General features: G+C 43.5%; 1 protein-coding gene across 3 annotated transcripts in view; it reads left to right on the top strand.

The window, feature by feature from the left end:
- The window catches only part of C7H20orf204 (chromosome 7 C20orf204 homolog), a 142,966-nt gene that overhangs the window by 99,645 nt on the left and 19,585 nt on the right, over positions 1–23,736 (top strand). For all 3 annotated transcript variants that reach the window (XM_069243239.1, XM_069243238.1, XM_069243237.1), the window contains exon 3: positions 5,822–5,899. In XM_069243239.1, coding sequence (XP_069099340.1) covers positions 5,822–5,899 — 78 coding nt within the window. The remainder of the gene's footprint in view (positions 1–5,821; positions 5,900–23,736) is intronic.

The following is a 23,736-nucleotide window of genomic DNA, read 5'->3' as shown; positions in this document are numbered from 1 at the left end:
ATCCCCGACAGTTAACACACTAACAATAGCACAACACCCACAACTTCAGTGGACAATACTCACTCTCCAGCAGTACAAATTCTCTCCACCTCCAAATTAGATTCTTTACACCACCTACTGATAAATGTTTGTTCTGTGCCAAAAACAAGGACCACGTGTTCAAACTGTTGATAGACACACAGCCAGATTTACTTTTCATAACAGAATCATGGCTGGGAGAAGACATGGCACTGGTATTGCCTGAAGATGTTCCGCCAAGATATAAAACTGTTACACAGAATCACATAGGCAAAAAAGGAGGCAGCTTAGCCAGCATATTTGAACAAGCAACAAACCTCACTAAAGCTGAGGATGTTTCTTTATAAGGTTGTGAGACCACCCTTGTCAGATGCAACCCTACACCAAAATGTTCATGTTACTTTCTCCTTCTCTACAGACCACCTGATAATGATACGTTCCCAGACACATTGCTAGACACAATCTCTAACCTTCTTACAATATTCTCAAACCTGTGCATCCTTGGTGACCTCAACATATGTTTTGGCAAACCTAATATGCCACACCCCAGACCATCCTCATAAGTCTAGATACACACAACCTAAACCCACAGACATCACTGAAAATACATTAGATATCATTTGTGCCATCCCAAACCTAGTAACACTCCAACAAATTACTCCTCTTAGGTGGTCAGACCACTTCCTTGTTGCCTTCAAACACAAGACACCAAAACCCACCACAACTAAAACCTTCCTACCCCCAACCACATAGGAACAATGGAACAAGCTGAATTTGGAGGGACTAGAAAATGTGCTTACCTCCAACACAGATCTGGAACCATCAATTCTGTACATACACTCTATGGATGGCTCAAGAGAGCTTTAGATCTCTTAATTACTCTGAAGACATCAGAGCAATACAGAAGAAAACACTCCCTTGGACAAATGCTAAGCTGCAAAGCAACTGGCTCAAAACAAACAATCCTAAAAACAAGATATGCCAACACAGACACAGCAGAATATACAAGTCAACAAACAAAAAAGCAAAAAAAATATACTATTCAAACTGAATCCACAATGCAAAGTATGGCAATAAAGAACTCTATGAAATAATCACTGAATCCTTTAAGCCAAAATGCACAAAACTACCAATCACATTTCTCAAGATGTTTGAGGCAAACTAGCTAACCATTACATAGCTAAGGGATATATGTTGAATTCTTACTTAAACAACAACAACAAAACAACCACCCCAACCTGTTTTCCACAATACACAGCAACTAAGCTCCTTCAAAGAAATATCACCAACTTAATTTCCGGATCTTGTCAAAGTAAGCAAGTCAGCAGGCTCCCCTTTGACTTTTGTCCTCCTCAAATCTTCCAAAAACATCCTACTGTCAACTTCAGGGGCATCCCAGTAAGAGTTCTTGTATCAACTCCTTAACAACAGGGAGTTTTCCAAGAAGACCTTACAATGACATAAATGCGCCCCCACTCAAAAAAATGAATCTGGACAGTAAAGATCCCGACAACTACAGACCCATACAAACTGACCCTTTCTGGCAAACTTATAGAAAGCAGCTTTCACCCAGATGTCGCAGTTCATTGAAGAAATTTCATGCTTTCCAACTTCTAAACTGGATTCCATCCACATAGAAGCACTGAATCTGCCCTAATTCCTTTCTCGGGGACGCTTAAACCCGCAGTGAACCAGAACAGAGTTGTTTACGTTCTTCTCTTGGACCTTTCAGCAGCCTTAGTGACACAGTGCATCATTATACATTCATCCAAAAACACAAGAAAGCTGGATTAGAGAGCACAGCTCTCATTTGGGTCACATCCTATCTACACAAGAGAACAAATATTATACATACTCACCATTCTCTTTTAAACCATACATTAAAGCAGGAGTCCCTCAAGGCTCAAATATCTCGCCCATGCTCTACAACATCTACTTGACATCTATATCAGATCTGGTCAAGGAATTTTACATCACCTGCTATAACTACACAGATGACATGCAGATACTCATCAAATTGGAAAGTCCAAAGGACATTAACACATCAAAACTCTTCGATTGCTTTTAGGCTGTTGATGACATGGAGCAGTCTCAAACTGAAAGCCTTCAAAACTGATATACTTGCCTGCGGTGACTGGAAAACCTATTATCCTCTCAGCACCAGGCCCGATGATCTAGGACTACCTCCTAAAATATCCGAGGAGGTAAAAAACCTTGGAATGACCATGGACACCAAACTATCAATGAAACCACAAGTGGATAAGGTAGCCATATCAAGCTATCTCACAATGAAAACAATGTGACACATCTTCCCACCCCTAGGATTCTCTCACAAGGTTCAAGCATATGTCCTACCCAAACTGGACTATCCTAACAGTCTGCACCATGGCTCAATACTGTCAACTATGAGAAGACTAAATGTAAAGTCACGTGCACATATCTTCCCAGCTTTGAGGGCATTGCATTGGTTACCAGCTGCAAGAAGGTCATCCTTCAAGCTGCTTTGTATCACACACAAATCAATAAATGGCAAAGGACCACTCTTCATCAGAACAAAATCAACAAATACATACAGCAAAGGAACCTATGTTCAAGAAAGGCTCCCCCTCATACCTCCTACATATAAGAAAGAAAACATGGGAGGACAATCTTTCTCTGTTTAAGCAGCCAAACTATGGAATTCCCAACCCACAAACTTGAGATCACAGCCACCCATCTCTACTTTAAAAGATCAGTCAAAAGCTGTTTTTTCCCTACATGGAGACTATACCAGCAATTCAAAAATATACCACAACAGTATACTCAGACATGATAAACTATACTTCTGACAGTAAAGGAAAATAAATGTTGTTGTTATACAAGTATCTTGTACTTTGAACTATGCCTCCTATTATAAGTAAATATGTTTATATAAGGAGAGAGCTATATACCTACTGCTTTTATGTACATACAGATGCATATATAAGAGAGTTATACCTGCTACTAGCAACTACAATAAGTGATGTGTATTTATAAATATATGTGTGTGTGTGTGTGTGTGTGTGTGTGTGTGTGTGTGTGTGTGTGTGTGTGTGTGTGTGTTAATTACACTTATTTGAAACCATAGAAAATGAACCACATGATACATGTGGACAGGTAATCTTGTAAATATTCCCGCTTCAATGTACATACGGGTATTTATATAGAGGGGCTTAATTAAGCTTAACTTTACCAACCATTGTGTGAGTGTGTGTGTATATTGTGTGTGTTCATTCTCTCTCTCTCACACACACACACACACACACACACATACACATGGGTATTAATATAGATGGGTTTATTCAAGTTAAACTTTACCAATCATTGTGTGTGGGTGTGTGTGTACAGTATATAGTTCTCATCCCACCCCTCTTGCTCATCCAGAACCTTTCTGACAACTATGAACTCCCACAGATCCTTCTCAAACGTTCACCCCTCCTTTAGCCATCCAACCGTACTGTCAAGCACACACAGCCACTACTTACAAAATGCCAACTGGTTCCCTTTTACATATCCATTCCTACCATTCTATCCCTACTCCAAACAACCACTTTTCAGACCCATCCTTATTGTTCTACGCCTACTCCAAACTCTACTAAACACGCATGGAATCAAGAGTACAACCCTAACACAACCAATTCACAAGAACATTTTTTTTTAAAACGTTTTTTTACCAACCTACTAACTACCAATCTTGTGTTCCAGAGTACCGAAAAGGTGCTTCAATGCCTTGTCATGGTCATAAACGCAGTATGAATACATTTATGATTAAAATTACAATATTAATTCAGCCAACAAGCTGTTGATCATCATACCAAATCGACAAAAGGACACACTCATATCTATTCAAACATGAGTCTGATTTACAAAGGAATTTTTCTGACATACATGTTGTATGCATAGTTCACAAATGATTTTCAAAGCATGAAACAGGCACAGTTGCCAGAAGAAGATGAGAATTAGAGGCAGACATACAGAAATGGCAGAAGATAACATTTATACTGGGCTGGGTCCCAACCCTGGTCGGATAGTTGATACCGGAGGTGGGGACCTTTGTGAGCAGGATGATCTCAACTTAGCAAAAACAGGCAACACAAGAATACTTCAGATTTATTGAACCAGACCTGAATAGCTGAACCTGATTTTTCACTAGCACACTATATCCACCCTCATTGTTACACCGTATTCTGTAAGGTGCTTTGTTCAGGCAATAGACATTGCACTGGTTTTGATGTTTACTCTCAATCGTCTGCTGACATGCCCAGAGCGCTTGCCCTGCACAAAAACTTATAGTTGCCCACGCAAATACCACCATAGGCATCACCACCAAATCCAAGAACACAGAGCTCTCTCCCACAGCGACTGGTGCTGACAATACCTAATTACTCCCTCAATGAGTAAAATGACCACTTGCTATATTCTGACATGAAATGTCAGCGAAGATAGACTTTCAGTTTTACAAATACTACTCCATAGCAATTTGGCTCCTGCAGGAGACCCATCTCCCTAGAGCTAAATATAATTTTCTTGGTCAGTTGGTTACGACAGGGTGTCCCTGGGACTCCTGAGAAATCTGATGCACCTGGCTCTCCTCTTTAACTTCCTCCTTGTGGTTTGTCCAAATCCTCCCCCTCTTTCACTTACTTCTCATCATGTTGGTCTTGATCTTTTGGTTGGTTGTGGTCCCCGTCCTATGTGCCTTTCTTTGTTTGGTCTTTGTCGTGGTGGTGGTCGTGGTCATTCTGATGGTGCACCCCATCCTCTTCGTCTTTCTCTTCTCCATCTTCTCAATGGACCTCATTCCACTAATGAACACCGCTCAAGCTGCTTGAGCATGTCAATTCCTGTTTTTTGGGATTTGTTTCTTGTGCAGTAGGCAGAAATGAATTTTTGTGGAATTTTTTCAGAATTTTCTTCTTTATAACGCAATATAAAAAAAAATGTCCTGCAGTATTTAGGGCACCACTGCAGTATGTGAGGACTAATGAATTTGCAAGCAGCCATGAACACTTAACTGGTTTCAAGGAAACTCGAACGCCAATAGTTTCAGAGACAGGTAGACACTGCATCTCAGTTTGCTAGAGAGTTTACCCCAAACATGTGTACATCACCTTCACGTCTGGGTTCCACACCTTGTGCCAGGAGGCTGATCAAGAAGCAAAGACCCTTTAGTCCAAGCTTTGAGACCTGCAGGAACAATCCGTCAACACACAGTCAAAATGGGCAATTATGCTCCTGAGCCCCCAAATACCAAAAATAAACAGAGCAGTTGATGGACCCTAAAAGTGTCAACAGGAGAGTGATGAGAAGTTGAACATCAGAATTAAACCTGTGGCATATTAACATTACACTGGCATAATTAACATTATATTTTTTGGGAGCTTTGTATGTTGCTTGCTAAGCAAATTTCCCGACATTACACTATTATGCCATGTTGCATAATTATGTTCCATTCAGGATAAAAATGTATTGTTAGCAAATTAAGGACTGCTAGGCATTCCTATGATACAACATGACTCCAGAAGATTGTATAGACAAATATGGACCTATAAGAAATTTAAAAAACGATCCCTGCACTTATTGTTTTACTTATTTTTTATTTATTTTGTTTTTTAATTAAGCATTTGTGGTAGAGGGCCTATATTACGGATTATATTTTGTTTGTAAGAGTCAATGACGAGTCGAAGCAAAACAGAAACAGAAAGAACTGTGACAGCAAACTAAGTGGGAAAGAAGAATACAAATGGCACAGATTTCATATAAATGCAATTTGTTTTATTAACAGAAAAATCTGACTGGAGCTGTGAAAAGCAGAGGCCAATCAAGAAGAGAGAGAATTAGCCAACCCTGCTGGGCGCAGAAGGTACAGTGTCTCTTATGCAAACACATGCACTGGTGTCTCCTGGTGCAACAATCTTTCTCTGCTCCCACTACTGACCTCCTTCTCCATGGATTACCTTCCTACCACCAGCAGCGGCTGCCACAAATCTCAAGGGGAAGAGAGGAGGGGGGGGAAATAAAATAATAATTTTATGAAAACATACAGTTCTGACGACGCTGTCTGCTCTCCAGGCACAGGCTCCCCATGCAATCCTGGCACTGCTCACATGCTGTGCCTAGCATTAGAGCAACATCAGGGTTGGTCTGAACAGCTTGGTCTGCTGCTCAGACAGTGCACTGGGGTCTGCACAGTTTCTCCAAGCCGGCTGTGCACCACAGCCGGGTGGAGAAACCTAAGTGCGCATGTCCGTTTGGCCGGCCGTCTTCACTCCTTTTCCCCTCCTTCCAGCCCGCCCCTCCCTGCACATGTTGGCTGAACCAGCAGCTGAAAAATAAAACAATAGTAAAATATTGTTTTATTTTTCAGCTGCTGGCTCAGCCAGTGGGGCCAGGTTTCTTCACCATTGAGAAGGAGCCACACCTGACTACCGCCCTCCAGCTGTGCCCCTCATCTCTCCACAGCCCTCTGTCATTACAAGGTGTAGGAGTCACATGTCTTCCAAACTTGTAGGCAGTATATTTTAAGAGTGCTTGGTCTGTGAAAGCACAAACTCAAGATTTAAAACATAATACAACGGTTACAATACGGTTTACTAATAAGAATTTATTTCTACCCAAAGTAACCCTTCTAAGCATCCTTAGAATAATAAAACAGTGGGGAAAGAACATAAGTTTCTAACCTATGTCTTGCAGTTTGAATGTAGCTTGTTGATGCCAGTCCATAACTTTCTGTGCTGTATTAGGATAGTACCTTATGAAGTGCAAGTAATAAAGGGATGTCTGTGACAAAAGCTGTAACCCACTGAGCTATCTATATATATTACAGTTCTGTGATCTGCATGGTACATGTCATTTGCAGCAGGCATAGTAACACTCTACACATGGGGAGTCAAAACTTCTACTAGACAAAACTTTGATCTCTCTCCAGCAGGTGCATTAATCACTGACATCTGTATTATTACCGGTAAATTGCTGAGCGCACAACTCTGAGGTGCTTTTAAACCCATAATACATTTCAAGATGCAGCACCCCCCGCAGCTCTGCGCCTATTGATGTGGCGCCGTTCATCCAGCCCTAAAGCAGGTCCTGCTCACACACACGTGTGCACCTTGGCCAACAAGTAAAAGCCTGACTCTGAGAAATATAAGCATTTGATCACAACTAACCACCACACCCCAGATGACAAAAAGAGCATACCTGTCAACTCACCCACATTTGGTGGATGTTATTCTCCTTTAATAATATTCATCCTCCTAAAAATCAACATCTTTGAAAACTTGCGTCATACTCCAAATGTTGTTTTCTCATTATTTTAATGGGATCATACTGGCTTTACCCTCATTTGATTGCCAACTGATTGAGAGATTTGAAAAGGCCATTCCACCACCCTGCCTCACTAACACAATCAGGCTTACAAGGGGGCCTGCCTACACACCAGAACATTAAGTTTGCTTGCTTATCACCGATTCATGCTAATAACACCTGCCAATAGCTTTTAGACACACATACAATAAAATGTTTACAACAACACATGAACACCGTGTATTTGAAAAAATGCTTTGCCCATTTTGTGAACAACACTTATTTACATTTTTATCGTGAGACACACATAGGCGCACACACACACCACCAGTGTTACAACGTAAACAAGCATTTGCAATGCAATGGGTCTCACATATGCTTGAGTTAGAGCTACTGGTGTTGTAAATTCATAACTTGACTTTTCTTGCCACATAAATTGGTCAACCCTGCCTCATAATTTGGTCTTTTCCTGTGGCCCTGAATATGACTTAAGCACTTCAATTTACCTTCTTCCTCTATCTGCAGCCAAAAATGAAAATGTTGCCATTTAACATCCTAATTTAAATCTGCCATGCTAACTCCAATAGAATACAATTTTCACAACCCCACCATCAGAGTTGCTGGCTGGCTAACACAATTACCCCCCAAAAAAGACACAAGACAGCCATGGAGGAGTTACGAGAGAAAATATCTCAAGAGTATCAAGAGTGTTCAAATAGTCATAATGCAATAAGGATGTTAAGTTGGCCTGAATCATGGTCATAATTGCAACAAGGAGAGATAAAAAAAAATACAATTATCATAGAAACCCAATAAAAACCTTTATCAGAAATAAACTTTTGGCATTAGACTGTACGGCTCAGAATAGCCCCTAGAGAACACCACAATCAAAATAGCACCTGTAATAAGCATAGTCATGTAACCATATAGTTAGCCTCTTGAGAACATAATCCCATGAAAAGAAAATAACCAAAAGTAATGGATTGTAACCATACATTTAGCCCCAAAAGGGCACAGTGCATTATACATTTTCAGGGTTAGCAGACCTTCTTCAATAATATTACAAACAAGACCCTTATGACACAAATAACTCTTGGCTGTAAACCGAACGTTTCAGCCATAAGAGAGGTTAAAAGACACTGAATGGTGGGAGAGGTTATTATTTTGGGATCCCCACTAACCTAGTGTGAAGAACCAGGGATAATCTAGACAGAAAGAGCAAGTTGTGGCGAATGTTTTGAAGGTGGTCCCATTATCCTAGGACCACCACAGGCTGAGTTATGAGCAAACATATTTTGGAAAAGAATGCCCTGCAAAGCATTATGGGATGACCAAGTGCATTGAGTAGTGTAGGATGTTGACTATAATGCTCAGAACAGCCCCTAGAGAACAGCAAAATAAAACTATCATTTGTAAAAAAAACAACACGCTCAGGTCACCATATACTTAGCTCCTAGAACACATAACCACATGAAAACAGAACGGCAGGAAATAATGCAGTGCAAGATACTCTAGAGAGAGTAGTGCTTTACATATTTGCAGGCATAGCAGACCTACTACAATACTAAGCCCCTTAAAACACCAACTACTCCCAGCTGTAAAAACTAAAGTTCCAGCCATGAGAAAACTTCAAAAGGGACTGAATGGTGGGAGAGGTTATTTGTTGGGGTGCCCACTAACATAGTGTGGGGACCCAGAGATGAATGACCTAAACAGAAAGAGTGTGTCATGCTGTATGTTTTGGTGGTGGTCCTATTGTCCTAGGACCACCACAGGCTCAGTTATGGACAGGCAAATATAGTGTAAAAAAGAATGCTTGCAAAGCATTCTGGGTCGAGTTTCCCGAGTGCAGTGAATATTGTAGTATCAGCTCTCCTGCTGTGCCAGGAGAGGTCTTGTGGATTTCTATGTTTTTTTAGTAAAGCATTTATCAATTATAAGTGTTTTTGGGAAAGCTATGGAGTGCGAAGGAGAGAGCTAAAAATAAATAACTCTTATTAGGTAACAGTGTGAAGAATGTGACCAGCACTTCATTACCGCTGATGGAGTTTGTGCTTTTGGCTTTGTGAGCACTGTGAGGGCCATAGCTGCCATGGATCACGAAGGAGAGAGACAAAAGACAAAAGTAGTTCACCAATGCTGAAGTATATGGGCACTCTTACAATTATCAATATATCTGGGTCAGTCTGCGAGGCAGTAAAAAAACACGCCCCAAGGCGGGACAAACGTAAAGCATTTACAAATTACATCACAGGATTTTGGAAAGGCAAGCCCACATACGAGTGAAAGTGACAGGTGTGAGATGGGCGTGGTTAAAAGCCCACAGATAGATGACAACAGGTCAGATAGCGCTTGTGCGCCCGACATAAAAAGCAGGATGTAGAATCTTCTGGTACAAGTAGGGTTGACAACTTTCCCACAGACAAATACCAGTCATCTGTTCATGTTTTAAGATTCTGCAAATGCCGGGACCTAATTCTTAAGTAAACCTTCATATAAAATCATCTGTATTCATTTTAAACATAGCTTTTTTGTCATTGTTTAATTATCAGGACGGGGTCATTGAGGTAGCTTTAGAACACATTTTAAAGGTCTTTCTTTTTATATTTACTGTTTACAAAATGTACTGATAAAAGGAAAAAATACCGGTAACCAGCCAGGAGGCAACCCTAGGTAGAAGCAGTGGACTAAGGCTGTGGCTCAGACACCTCCATCAATTTCTCATGTGCGTCAACAGGGTTTCAAAGACAAAAAACAGAATCTTGCACAGCTGCACGGCAGCCAACCTGAGGGTCGCATAGCACCAGTGCAGAGTATGAAAAGTGAGATTAAGGGAAAAATGTATATTCTTCGACTGTTTCTCAGCCCCAGATTGCACCAACTGACATGCACAGCATGTGAGCCTCTACCCAAATCGCTCCATACGGGCAATGGGAGATTCTCCCCTACATAATAGCTTAAAAAAAAATGTAGCACAATGGTACATTTTCTCTAGACTTACCAAATATACAAGGTAAAAAGCAATGATTTAGTAGCTAGTTCGAAGGGTCACTCATAAAATAGCCTAGTCATGATATGGCATAGCAATATGATCCCCTTGAGGAGCACTAAGGATGAGGTGGGTTTCTTTGCCCCTAAGATCATCTGGTAAAAATGAAGGCAAAATTGTGAATTATTAGTCTAATATCCGGCAAAAAATCTATGGGTTTCACAGACAGGCCAAATAATCATATAAGCAATTTTACATAGCTACCTATATTATTTCAAAATAGACAGTGGAGCTATGATATATAGAATACAGATGTTACAGGCTCAGACTGATCTTACAAACTTTAGCCTTGGACAGAAGAATTGATGACAGTCTCTTAGGAAGCTTTATTAATATAGATGATGAAAAATGTCTCCATACTCCATCGCAGCTAGTGCTCTCTTACACAAAGGAAACAAACCCAACTAAGCAAGAATTATCACACAAATATCAGTTTTAAATATATTACCGAAAAGCACTTATTTGATCCCCCTGTGCCAGTTTGATGTTATCTGGAAATACATATATTTTGGTTAAAAATACCTCCTTTTCAATTTGTAAACCATCTCAATTTACCTAAACACACTTGTTATTTTACTAAATAACTTTTTCATCCCCTAAATAGGAGATTTTTATTTTGTAAATCTATAACTTTAACCCTCCGCTACCATCTTATAACTTTTGTTACATAGTTAGATGTACTACTGTTTCATAACGACAGAATTTTTCTCACATGACTATGTACCACAATCATGTATCAGTGTTGTCCATCATTTGCTATGGAAGTCACAAAATGTTAGCAATATCCACATTATTTCAAGATAGCCATCGGATGACCTGGCGGGCCGCTATTTGGTGGAGGGAGTTTAAAGCTCAGGGATAGAATATCCATATTACGCTAAGTGGGTCAGCATGACGCCTAAAATGGCACAAAATTCCAAGTGGAACTACCCTTCCAACGCCCCAGCCGGGCATCATATTTAATGAATGACGGTAGCCAGTGCTGCGGCCTGGTTAGCGTCAAAATAATTGACGCTAACCGGGCAGGGGAGGCGTAGAGAAGACTGGGGGTTGTGCGGCAAAGAATGGTGCAAGTCAGGTCAGCGTAATTTTTTAAAGCACAACCCCCATGGAAATGACTCCTGTCTTAGCAAAGACAGGAGTCATGCCCCCCTGCCCAATGGCCATGCCCAGGGGACTTCTGTCCCCTGGGCATGGCCATTGGGCACAGTGGCATGTAGGAGGGCCCAGGTTAGGCCCCCTATGCCACTTAAAATTTAAAAAAATAACTTACCTCTACTTACCTGTACTTACCGTAGATGGGTCCCCCCATCCATGGGTGTCCTCCAGGGGTGGGCGAGGGTGGCAGAGGGTGTCCCTGGGTGCAGGGAAGGGCACCTGTGGACTGCTTCCATGGTCGGATACCATGGAAATGAGCCCACAGATCCTCTAACGCCTGCTCTGAACCAGGTGTTAAAAAATGACTCTAAACAGTCTTAGATCCATTTTTTAAGGCCCTCCTCCTCCTCCCGTGTGTCATTTTTGCACGGGAGTATAAATAAGGCGCAAATGCCTTTGAGTCATCTTTTGCCCAGGAACGCCTACCTTGCATCTCATTGACTCAAGGTAGGTTTCCATGGTAACAGAATGACTCTAACTCCATAAATTTCAAAGTATAAATGTGGAGTTAGGTTTGCACCGGATTTACATCAAAAGAAATGACACAAATCCGGTGCAAACAGAGTATAAATATGGGACTAAGTGCGATGGAATGACCACCACCCGCATATCACACTCACAAGCACCTAGAATACAATTTTGCATGCATATATACAGAAATCATATACCCAAAGGCATGTACACATGTAAACATGCATGTACCCTCAACTCGCTGTCCTTACCCCTATCTGCAAACAAAAGAACATCAGGTTACTCACCCCATGGATACCACACCTCGTCCGCTGATCACTTATATCAGACTATCCACCTCCCACACATATTAGAACAATATATGATGCTTCTCTCATCTGCACAGTTCCCCTGTGCCACCACCGCAGGAATGAACAGGAACAGAGTAATGCAGGTATCTTCCCTTCACTAGCATAGGATGCCAGTGACTAAAAGCACGGAGCCTGCAATACATTGGCTAACTGCATTCAGCGTAATGGAAGCAGCGTGCCTTAATAAACCTCAAGAATGTATTAGGAAGCTTAATAACCATCATTTACGAACATTTGCAACTCATGGCTGGGGGCCTGCCTCCTAGATGTGTGGGATGTAAGAGGGATTGAATATTGAACATTGTATACCTCCATGACCCATTACAATTCTTATTTAAATGTCAAGCCTTGCAGTAGAGGTTCTATCTTGTACTACTGCTCCTTTGACTAAGGCAGGCTGTTTTCGTATTTGAACTTAAATTGTTTTTACCCCTGTAGAGTTTTAATTAATTGATTTTTTTTATGATACATAAAATTTTAGATTTTTCTACAGCTCTCTTATGAGGTCATGAACAAAGTAATCTAAACTGAACTGAAACTACTGACGCGTGAGCATGGTTCCAGAAGTGGTTACACTTGTACATATTTGACACACTTTGAGGGCACGCAGCCTCCACTCACATGCAACTATTCATGGGAGTTGCTGAGAAAGCAGTGTCCAAGCCCACGCATACCAGACTCCTGGTACCCAACACCACTGTTTATCAAATAGTGAGATGGGGTACCAAGGGCAGATTCGGGACTGACACAGAGAGAGTAAAAATGATGTATTATGTATGAAGAGCAAACGGGATGAAAACACATACCCCCAGGAAAGTCTAAAATGGCAACACATGGGATAGCATCATAAACTGCTGTGTCTTCGTTCTAGGAAGAAAGGTTACAGTATAGCTTCTCCTGGAACAACATATCCAGGAAACAACCAAAAAGAGGGAATCTGATTGGACTGCATAATATTTACACAGATGTCCAGCCTTCTTCAGAAGTTAGCACATCAACAATGTTTATAATTTGCGCCAGGTCACCTGGACAAGCTACAACAGCCAAGCTGCAACCCCCAAAATATCTCCCAACTGAACCATAAGTGCATGAGTCGGTGCCATGGGTGTTCTAGTTGAACAGTGAGCTGGGCATCCAGAGGCACATGGTGTCACGAGGGCAAAGCCAATCACAGCCAGAGACGTCTTACTGAAACTATTGCGCAGAGAACCTGACACAAGAGTGCATGAATTTGTGCACACCAGCAACCAGAGATCGACTGGCATAGAGGGGAACTGGAATATTAATTAACTATCCTCTAGATTCTTCTTCCACATAGCACATATATACAGCAAAAATATCAGTGCATGTAGTGCAAACAATCGCACAGTGGTGGATGAATGCACGGTCATAATCGTATAGTGGAACCACACTCATCAGTGTGTGTGTGACTAAAACAGGGTCCAGAAGGGCCAATTGGCTAAATCTAAAATAAAGATGCAGGGGACTTGGGCAAAAATATTACTCTCTAGACAACCTTCTAATAATTACATATCAACGAGCCACTGGTATACTAACAGTTTCTAAACTAGGTTTACCATAGGACCATCAAAGCCAAAAGAAAATAGCACAAAAGGTCTTCAAGCAACTTCACCTCACCACAGGCCACTTAAATGCACTACGCTGGCTTTTATAGCTGTTGTGGATGTGGGTGCACCCCGGCACATTAAAGGCCCTCTCCATCAACGGGTGCCATTACATCGATTTTACTACTACATTGAATTCAGGCACATTGCGTTTAATTAAATGTAATGCTACTTTAATTAATGAAGGGTATGGGTTAAATTAAATTTTTATAACTTAAAATGAAAAAGGGTTAGGGTTAGCTATTTAATTACAATTAATTAGGGATAAAAATAAGTACTTTGTTTAATTGCATTTGATTCAATTGACATTACAATACGTATTACCGCAAGGAACTTGGAAATTATTGATTTTAACTGTAGTTTATATCATTAAATGTAATTAATGGTTACAGCTAAATGCAATTTAGCTAAAACAAAGAAAGAATTAGGGTTCGCATTAGGCTTCAGATAAAATATTTAATTGAAAATACATTAAGGTATCGAGTTAATATTACAATTAAAGTAAAAATAAGTGAGGGTTAGAGCTCTGTACTTTTAGTTTACTTAGTTCAAATTAATGTTGGATCATGTTTTTAGTAGGCTTTAGGGTTTGGGAACGGTTACTTTTAATTAACATACATTTTAATCAGGGAAACTGTTTGTAGGAGGTTGGCTCTGTATGCACTATTTCAAAGTAAGGAATAGTATGCACAGAGTCCAAGGGTTCCCCTTAGAGGTAAGATAGTGGCAAAAAGAGATAATACTAATGCTCTATTTTGTGGGAGTGTGGTCGAGCAGTAGGCTTATCAAAGGAGTAGTGTTAAGCATTTGTTGTACATACACACAGGCAATAAATGAGAAACACACACTCAGAGACAAATCCAGCCAATAGGTTTTGTTATAGAAAAATATATTTTCTTAGTTTATTTTAAGAACCACAGGTTCAAATTCTACATGTAATATCTCATTTGAAAGGTATTGCAGGTAAGTACTTTAGGAACTTTGAATCATTTCATTAGCATGTATACTTTTTACATAAAACACAATAAGCTGTTTTAAAAGTGGACACAGTGCAATTTTCACAGTTCCTGGGGGAGGTAAAGTAATGTTAGTTTTAACCGGTAAGTAAGTCACTTACAGGTTTCAGTTTTGGGTCCAAGGTAGCCCACCGTTGGGGGTTCAGAGCAACCCCAAAGTTATCACACCAGCAGCTCAGGGCCGGTCAGGTGCAAAGGTCAAAGAGGTGCCCAAAACACATAGGCTTCAATGGAGAGAAGGGGGTGCCCCGGTTCCAGTCTGCCAGCAGGTAAGTACCCGCGTCTTCGGAGGGCAGACCAGGGGGGTTTTGTAGGGCACCGGGGGGGACACAAGTCAGCACAAAAAGTACACCCTCAGCAGCGCGGGGGCGGCCGGGTGCAGTGTGCAAACACGCGTCGGGTTTACAATGGTTTTCAATGAGAGATCAAGGGATCTCTTCAGCGTTACAGGCAGGCAAGGGGGGGGCTCCTCGGGGTAGCCACCACCTGGGCAAGGGAGAGGGCCTCCTGGGGGTCACTCCTGCACAGGAGTTCCGTTCCTTCAGGTGCTGGGGGCTGCGGGTGCAGGGTCTTTTCCAGCCGTCGGGAAATGGAGTTCAGGCAGTCGCGGTCAGAGGGAGCCTCGGGATTCCCTCTGCAGGCGTCGCTGTGGGGGCTCAGGGGGGACAACTTTGGTTACTCACAGTCTTGGAGTCGCCGGAGGGTCCTCCCTGAGGTGTTGGTTCTCCACCAGTCGAGTCGGGGTCGCCGGGTGCAGTGTTGCAAGTTTCACGCTTCTTGCGGGGAGTTGCAGGGGTCTTTAAATCTGCTACTTGAAACAAAGTTGCAGTTCTTTTGGAGCAGGGCCGCTGTCCTCTGGAGTTTCTTGTCTTTCTCGAAGCAGGGCAGTCCTCAGAGGATTCAGAGGTCGCTGGTCCCTTGTAAAGCGTCGCTGGAGCAGGTTTCTTTGGAAGGCAGGAGACAGGCCGGTGAGTCTGGGGCCAAAGCAGTTGGTGTCTTCTGTTCTTCCTCTGCAGGGGTTTTCAGCTCAGCAGTCTTCTTCTTCGGTAAGTTGCAGGAATCTGTTTTCCTAGGTTCAGGGAAGCTCTTAAATACTAAATTTAAGGGCGTGTTTAGGTCTGGGGGGTTAGTAGCCAATGGCTACTAGCCCTGAGGGTGAGTACACCCTCTTTGTGCCTCCTCCCAAGGGGAGGGGGTCACATCCCTAATCCTATTGGGGGAATCCTCCATCTGCAAGATGGAGGATTTCTAAAAGTTAGAGTCACTTCAGCTCAGGACACCTTAGGGGCTGTCCTGACTGGCCAGTGACTCCTCCTTGTTGTTCTCATTATTTTCTCCGGCCTTGCCGCCAAAAGTGGGGGCCGTGGCCGGAGGGGGCGGGCAACTCCACTAGCTGGAGTGTCCTGCGGTGCTGGCACAAAGGGGTGAGCCTTTGAGGCTCACCGCCAGGTGTGACAGCTCCTGCCTGGGGGAGGTGTTAGCATCTCCACCCAGTGCAGGCTTTGTTACTGGCCTCAGAGTGACAAAGGCACTCTCCCCATGGGGCCAGCAACATGTCTCTAGTGTGGCAGGCTGCTGGAACCAGTCAGCCTACACAGGTAGTTGGATACAGTTTCAGGGGGCACCTCTAAGGTGCCCTCTGGGGTGTGTTTCACAATAAAATGTACACTGGCATCAGTGTGCATTTATTGTGCTGAGAAGTTTGATATCAAACTTCCCAGTTTTCTGTGTAGCCATTATGGTGCTGTGGAGTTCGTGTTTGACAGACTCCCAGACCATATACTCTTATGGCTACCCTGCACTTACAATGCCTAAGGTTTGGCCTAGACACTGTAGGGGCACAGTGCTCATGCACTGGTGCCCTCACCTATGGGATAGTGCACCCTGCCTTAGGGCTGTAAGGCCTGCTAGAGGGGTGTCTTACCTATACTGCATAGGCAGTGAGAGGCTGGCATGGCACCCTGAGGGGAGTGCCATGTCGACTTACTCATTTTGTTCTCACTAGCACACACAAGCTGGTAAGCAGTGTGTCTGTGCTGAGTGAGGGGTCTCCAGGGTGGCATAAGACATGCTGCAGCCCTTAGAGACCTTCCCTGGCATCAGGGCCCTTGGTACCAGAGGTACCAGTTACAAGGGACTTACCTGGATGCCAGGGTGTGCCAATTGTGGATACAAAAGTACAGGTTAGGGAAAGAACACTGGTGCTGGGGCCTGGTTAGCAGGCCTCAGCACACTTTCAATTCAAAACATAGCATCAGCAAAGGCAAAAAGTCAGGGGGTAACCATGCCAAGGAGGCATTTCCTTACACTGTTTATTATTAATCTTTCGTTAAGGGTTATGAGTTAATTTACATTAATCAACAGTGTAACAGTAGGTATAAGGGTTGTGTAAAGGTCAGTAATTACACTTGGTTTAATTTAATCTGATTTAGGGTTACAATTCAGCTAAGGTGAAGGTTAATTAAATAAGAACAAAACACATTGAATTGATTTTGCTTTAAAAGTTCGATGTATTTTTGGGTCGGACTACTGGATTCCATTTAGTTGGAGAATACGTTGAAACCTTACTTCGCTCTCCCCCGGCCTACCGCACCATCAGGATATCCGTTGGCGTGCCTGCCACCACGTGCCGCAGTACGTTCGACGCAGCACGCAGACGTTTTACGTTTGTACGTACGTGCCTCACAGCACTGCAACAACTGTAAGGGTTTTCCTCATCGCCACTTGTTAATGCAAATAACACACCTTTTATGGAGGGAGAGCAAACTGGTTCCCTCGCGTTCGCAGCACGTAGACAACCTAGCAGTGCTCGGCGGTAGGGTGACCAGATTTTGAGGAGCAAAAACCAGGAACAGGTCAGACATAAAAGGACTAAAGACTTTACTCTCACTTTTATATCTGGCCTGTTGTGTGTTTTTTGCGTAGCTTTGTGAATGTGTGCCTATACACTTGTGATATATATATATATATATATACACACACACACACACACACACACACAAACTACCCCCACTAACCTCTCTGCTCCCCAGTCCATCTCACTGCTGGGAGCAGACAGGGGACTGTGTTTCCAGACAGTAACAGATAGATTACTTTAATTATTTCATACTTTGTAGGTGTCTTTTAACTTACGCTTCCCTAGATGATCTGACCTTTGTCCCAAAAACCAGGGCATTTATTTAATAAACTGACCTTTGTCCTCTAAAAACTGGGATTGTCTGGGGAAATCCAGGACGTCTGGTCACCCTAGTGGACGGGCTGGTCCGACGGGTCAGCATGTAGGCCGTTTTTTGGCTGCTGGCCGCCCTATTTGATGGTCTGGTGGGGCGCGCTTAACTGTGATTTCCCAGATGTCACCACAGACATTGCCTGCAGCAAACACATAAGGATTCTGGCTCGCATACCTTGCCAAACACTTATACACCCTCTATTTACAAGGTCAAATGCACATGATTTGCATTTACATGCCACTTTTTAGCTATCTGATTAGCTAATGGTGACACTTTTATTTTGGTGCACAGGCCTGTTTTCTGTCCCAGTGTGATCCTGGGCAGACAAGGGTGTAATGACCGACAAAGTGTCCAGCAGCATACATGCACACAAACACTGTGCTTTGCCTGATATAGTTGTTAAACTGTTGCCACAAAGTGAAGAGCACCATGCATGCCAAAATACCTAATTCAGACAGTAGACTCCATATTTTGAAGCCAAAAATTACTTTAGTTAGGTTGTCCCCCCCTTTGAAGTTTCCTCTGATTCAACAGAAGTCAATGAGGGAAATACATTCTCCCAATTATTTTTTCAAAATCTCTGACTTACTTCTAAAATGTTGGCACGTATGGCGCACTTTGCACATGGATATGATGATAGCCCCCCAGCTGCACAATAGCCCCCCAGCTGCACAATGTGCAGGTACCAAGGAATTTATTCTCTCGACACCACGCAGAAACGTATCAGCTGATTTCTTCGTGTTTTTTGGTCCCTCAGAGATCAGTGTGAGCTTTGTAAATAAACCAAGCAGTTTGCAAGGTCACAGCCCCTCATCAGAATAAAAAATGGATATGAAACATTTATGTGTACACCCAAGTGAACAAGAAAAAATGTCTGAACGTGCACTTACATAGGTACACTTACATAGTCAAGTTTTCATATTGTTTATGTGTGGCATTCTATGCTTTCGGTTGGCTTTTGACAAACAATCTAATGTCAACTATAATGCTTCGAGTAACACTTTAGCGCAACTATTTCAAAGTAAATGACCAGTATTTGAGAGAGAGTGTGGATTTTTCGTTGCTGCAGCCAGCCAAACCACACAATCAACCTACACTTAAAACAAGCCAGACCTATTGTTGGTGCCAATTCATATTAGCAGATCAGATCCAATGTTTTTTGTGGTCCAAAGCAAATGTCCATTACACGAGACACATCTGCGTAACTTGGGCCTGCTCATATTAAATGCCTGGTGCAGCACAGCAAGGATGCTGGCTGCGGAGCTTTTCTAATAATCCACGTGATGCGGGGATCTGTCAGGGCTGCACTTATACACACGTGTGCGCAGGCATATATGAATGCCCTAGTGCACAATCTCCCTCATGTGTGAGCATAGCACTGATATACAAAACATGGTGGATGGGTTTTCATCAGGAGGTTAAGCCTCCTGTGCCCTGAAGTGGAAATTAACTAATCAGAAGGGTTGAGGGGAAGCCTATTGGTGGGATTCTTGCAGCCACTCTCATTTTATACCTGGAAAGGGGAGAGGGGCCTGCTGACATGGCAAGGCAGCATTATGCTACTGCCTGCCCGCTATGTCTCCCCCATCTCATGTGAGACGCAGGCAGCCACATTAGTGCGCTTTGCAGTGGACCTCAGAAGGACGGGCTGATCGTTAACTTAGTTTAATGACAGTTTATGGTCAGGCCCTGCTACCAACCAGGAGCTTGCAGTCAACCCCCATTGCTGGGGGGGGGGGGTTGGGTGCAGAGCATGCTCTATTGCCGTGAACAACCTACCACAAATGCACAATGCCCACTGTGCACAACCTTAGCAGAGCTCAATAAGGGATGGAGAGTGCCTGTCATATGGCAGGCTCTACAACCAATCCCTACTGATCAGTCTTCTGCTGTGCACAGTGGGTGATTGTAGGAAAGTACCATCTTGCCTGGCATGTTACCCCCATTTGTTCACTGTATATATGTTGTTTTAGTTGTATGTGTCACTGGGACCCTGGTATCCAGGGCCCCAGTGCTCATAAGTGTGCCTGAATGTGTTACCTGTGTAGTGACTAACTGTCTCACAGAGGCTCTGCTAATCAGAACCTCAGTGGTTATGCTCTCTCATTTCTTTCAAATTGTCACTAACAGGCTAGTGACCAATTTTACCAATTTACATTGGCTTACTGGAACACCCTTATAATTCCCTAGTATATGGTACTGAGGTACCCAGGGTATTGGGGTTGCAGGAGATCCCTATGGGCTGCAGCATTTCTTTTGCCACCCATAGGGAGCTCTGACAATTCTTACACAGGCCTGCCACTGCAGCCTGAGTGAAATAACGTCCACGTTATTTCACAGCCATTTTACACTGCACTTAAGTAACTTATAAGTCACCTATATGTCTAACCTTTACCTGGTAAAGGTTAGGTGCAAAGTTACTTAGTGTGAGGGCACCCTGGCACTAGCCAAGGTGCCCCCACATTGTTCAGGGCCAATTCCCCGGACTTTGTGAGTGCGGGGACACCATTACACGCGTGCACTACATATAGGTCACTACCTATATGTAGCTTCACAATGATAACTCTGAATATGGCCATGTAACATGTCTATGATCATGGAATTGCCCCCTCTATGCCATCCTGGCATAGTTGGCACAATCCCATGATCCCAGTGGTCTGTAGCACAGACCCTGGTACTGCCAAACTGCCTTTCCTGGGGTTTCACTGCAGCTGCTGCTGCTGCCAACCCCTCAGACAGGTTTCTGCCCTCCTGGGGTCAAGCCAGGCTTGTCCCAGGATGGCAGAACAAAGGACTTCCTCTGAGAGAGGGTGTTACACCCTCTCCCTTTGGAAAATGGTGTGAAGGCAGGGGAGGAGTAGCCTCTCCCAGCCTCTGGAAATGCTTTCATGGGCACATTTGGTGCCCATTTCTGCATAAGCCAGTCTACACCGGTTCAGGGACCCCTTAGCCCTGCTCTGGCGCGAAACTGGACAAAGGAAAGGGGAGTGACCACTCCCCTGACCTGCACCTCCCCTGGGAGGTGTCCAGAGCTCCTCCAGTGTGCTCCAGACCTCTGCCATCTTGGAAACAGAGGTGCTGCTGGCACACTGGACTGCTCTGAGTGGCCAGTGCCACCAGGTGACGTCAGAGACTCCTTCTGATAGGCTCCTTCAGGTGTTGCTAGCCTATCCTCTCTCCTAGGTAGCCAAACCCTCTTTTCTGGCTATTTAGGGTCTCTGTCTCTGGGGAAACTTTAGATAACGAATGCAAGAGCTCATCCGAGTTCCTCTGCATCTCTCTCTTCACCTTCTGCCAAGGAATCGACTGCTGACCGCGCTGGAAGCCTGCAAAACTGCAACATAGTAGCAAAGACGACTACTGCAACTCTGTAACGCTGATCCTGCCGCCTTCTCGACTGTTTTCCTGGTGGTGCATGCTGTGGGGGTAGTCTGCCTCCTCTCTGCACTAGAAGCTCCGAAGAAATCTCCCGTGGGTCGACGGAATCGTCCCCCTGCAACCGCAGGCACCAAAGAACTGCATCACCGGTCCCTTGGGTCTCCTCTCAGCATGATGAGCGAGGTCCCTCGAATCCAGCAACTGTGTCCAAGTGACCCCCACAGTCCAGTGACTCTTCAGTCCAAGTTTGGTGGAGGTAAGTCCTTGCCTCCCCACGCCAGACTGCATTGCTGGGAACCGCGACTTTTGCAGCTACTCCGGCCTCTGTGCACTTCCGGCAGAAATCCTTTGTGCACAGCCAAGCCTGGGTCCACGGAACTCTAACCTGCATTGCACGACTTTCTAAGTTGGTCTCCGGCGACGTGGGACTCCTTTGTGTAACTTCGGGTGAGCACCGTTTCACACATCCTCGTAGTGCCTGTTTCTGGCACTTCTCCGAGTGCTACCTGCTGCTGAGAGGGCTCTTTATCTTGCTCGACGTCCCCTCTGTCTCCTGACGCAATTTGTGACATCCTGGTCCCTCCTAGGCCACAGCAGCATCCAAAAACGTTAACCGCATGATTTGCAGCTAGCAAGGCTTGTTGGCGGTCTTTCGCCGGGAAAACACTTCTGCACGACTCTCCACAGCGTGAGGGATCCGTCCTCCAAAGGGGAAGTCTCTAGCCCTTGTCGTTCCTGCAGAAACCTAAGCTTCTTCTGTCCAGTAGAAGCTTCTTTGCACCCACAGCTGGCATTTCCTGGGCATCTGCCCATCTCCGACTTGCTTGTGACTTTTGGACTTGGTCCCCTTGTTCCACAGGTACCCTCGACTGGAAATCCATCGTTGTTGCATTGCTGGTTTGTGTCTTTCCTGCAGAATTCCCCTATCACGACTTCTATGTCCTTTGGGGAACTTTAGTGCACTTTGCACTCACTTTTCAGGGTCTTGGGGTGGGGTATTTTTCTAACCCTTACTATTTTCTAATAGTCCCAGCGACCCTCTACAAGGTCACACAGGTTTGGGGTCCATTTGTGGTTCGCATTCCACTTTTGGAGTATATGGTTTGTGTTGCCCCTATCCCTATGTGCTTCCATTGCATCCTATTGTAACTATACATTGTTTGCACTGTTTTCTAAGGCTATACTGCATATTTTTGGTATTGTGTACATATATCTTGTGTATATTTGCTATCCTCATACTGAGGGTACACTCTGAGATACTTTGGCATATTGTCATAAAAATAAAGTACCTTTATTTTTAGTATATCTGTGTATTGTGTTTTCTTATGATATTGTGCAAGTGACACTAGTGGTACTGTAGGAGCTTCACTCGTCTCCTAGTTCAGCCTAAGCTGCTCTGCTAAGCTACCATTATCTATCAGCCAATGCTGCTAGACACCCTATACACTAATAAGGGATAACTGGGCCTGGTGCAAGGTGCAAGTACCCCTTGGTACTCACTACAAGCCAGTCCAGCCTCCTACATTGGTTGTGCAGCGGTGGGATAAGTGCTTTGAGACTACTTACCACTCTTGTCATTGTACTTTTCATAAGAGAAAAATATACAAAACAAGTTCAGTGTGTGTACACATAGCTAAAAAGTTTTGCACTTTCTCTTTTCACTCTTTTCTAAAGTGCTGAAAAGTACTTCTAAACTTTCTAAAAGTTCTTAAAAGTTTTAAAAGTTTTTTTTCTGTCTTTCTAAAAAGTTCTGAAAACTTTTTTCTCTTTTTCTATCACTTTAACTCTCTCTAAAAATGTCTGGCACAGGCCAAAATGTTGATCTGTCCAAAATTGCATATGATCACCTTAGCTGGAAAGGAGCAAGGAGTCTCTGCATAGAGAGAGGTTTGAGTGTAGGGAAGAATCCTTCCTTGGAATTGTTACTTAACATGCTTAGAGAACAAGATAAGGCTAAAAGTGCCCCATCTGTTGAAAAAGTAGCTAATGGTTCCCAATCTGATCCAGGGACTCCCCCAGGAAAAGATTCAGGAAAGAAACTTCTTAGCCTGCCCATTACTAGACAGTCTAGCATAGTTGGTACAGAAGATGGGTCACATCATACAGATGGTGTGCTCTCAC

The sequence above is a fragment of the Pleurodeles waltl genome, chromosome 7 (genome assembly GCF_031143425.1).
Source record: "Pleurodeles waltl isolate 20211129_DDA chromosome 7, aPleWal1.hap1.20221129, whole genome shotgun sequence".
In the NCBI taxonomy this organism is placed as follows: Eukaryota; Metazoa; Chordata; class Amphibia; order Caudata; family Salamandridae; genus Pleurodeles; species Pleurodeles waltl.
This window is presented reverse-complemented; position numbering and strand designations above follow the sequence as displayed.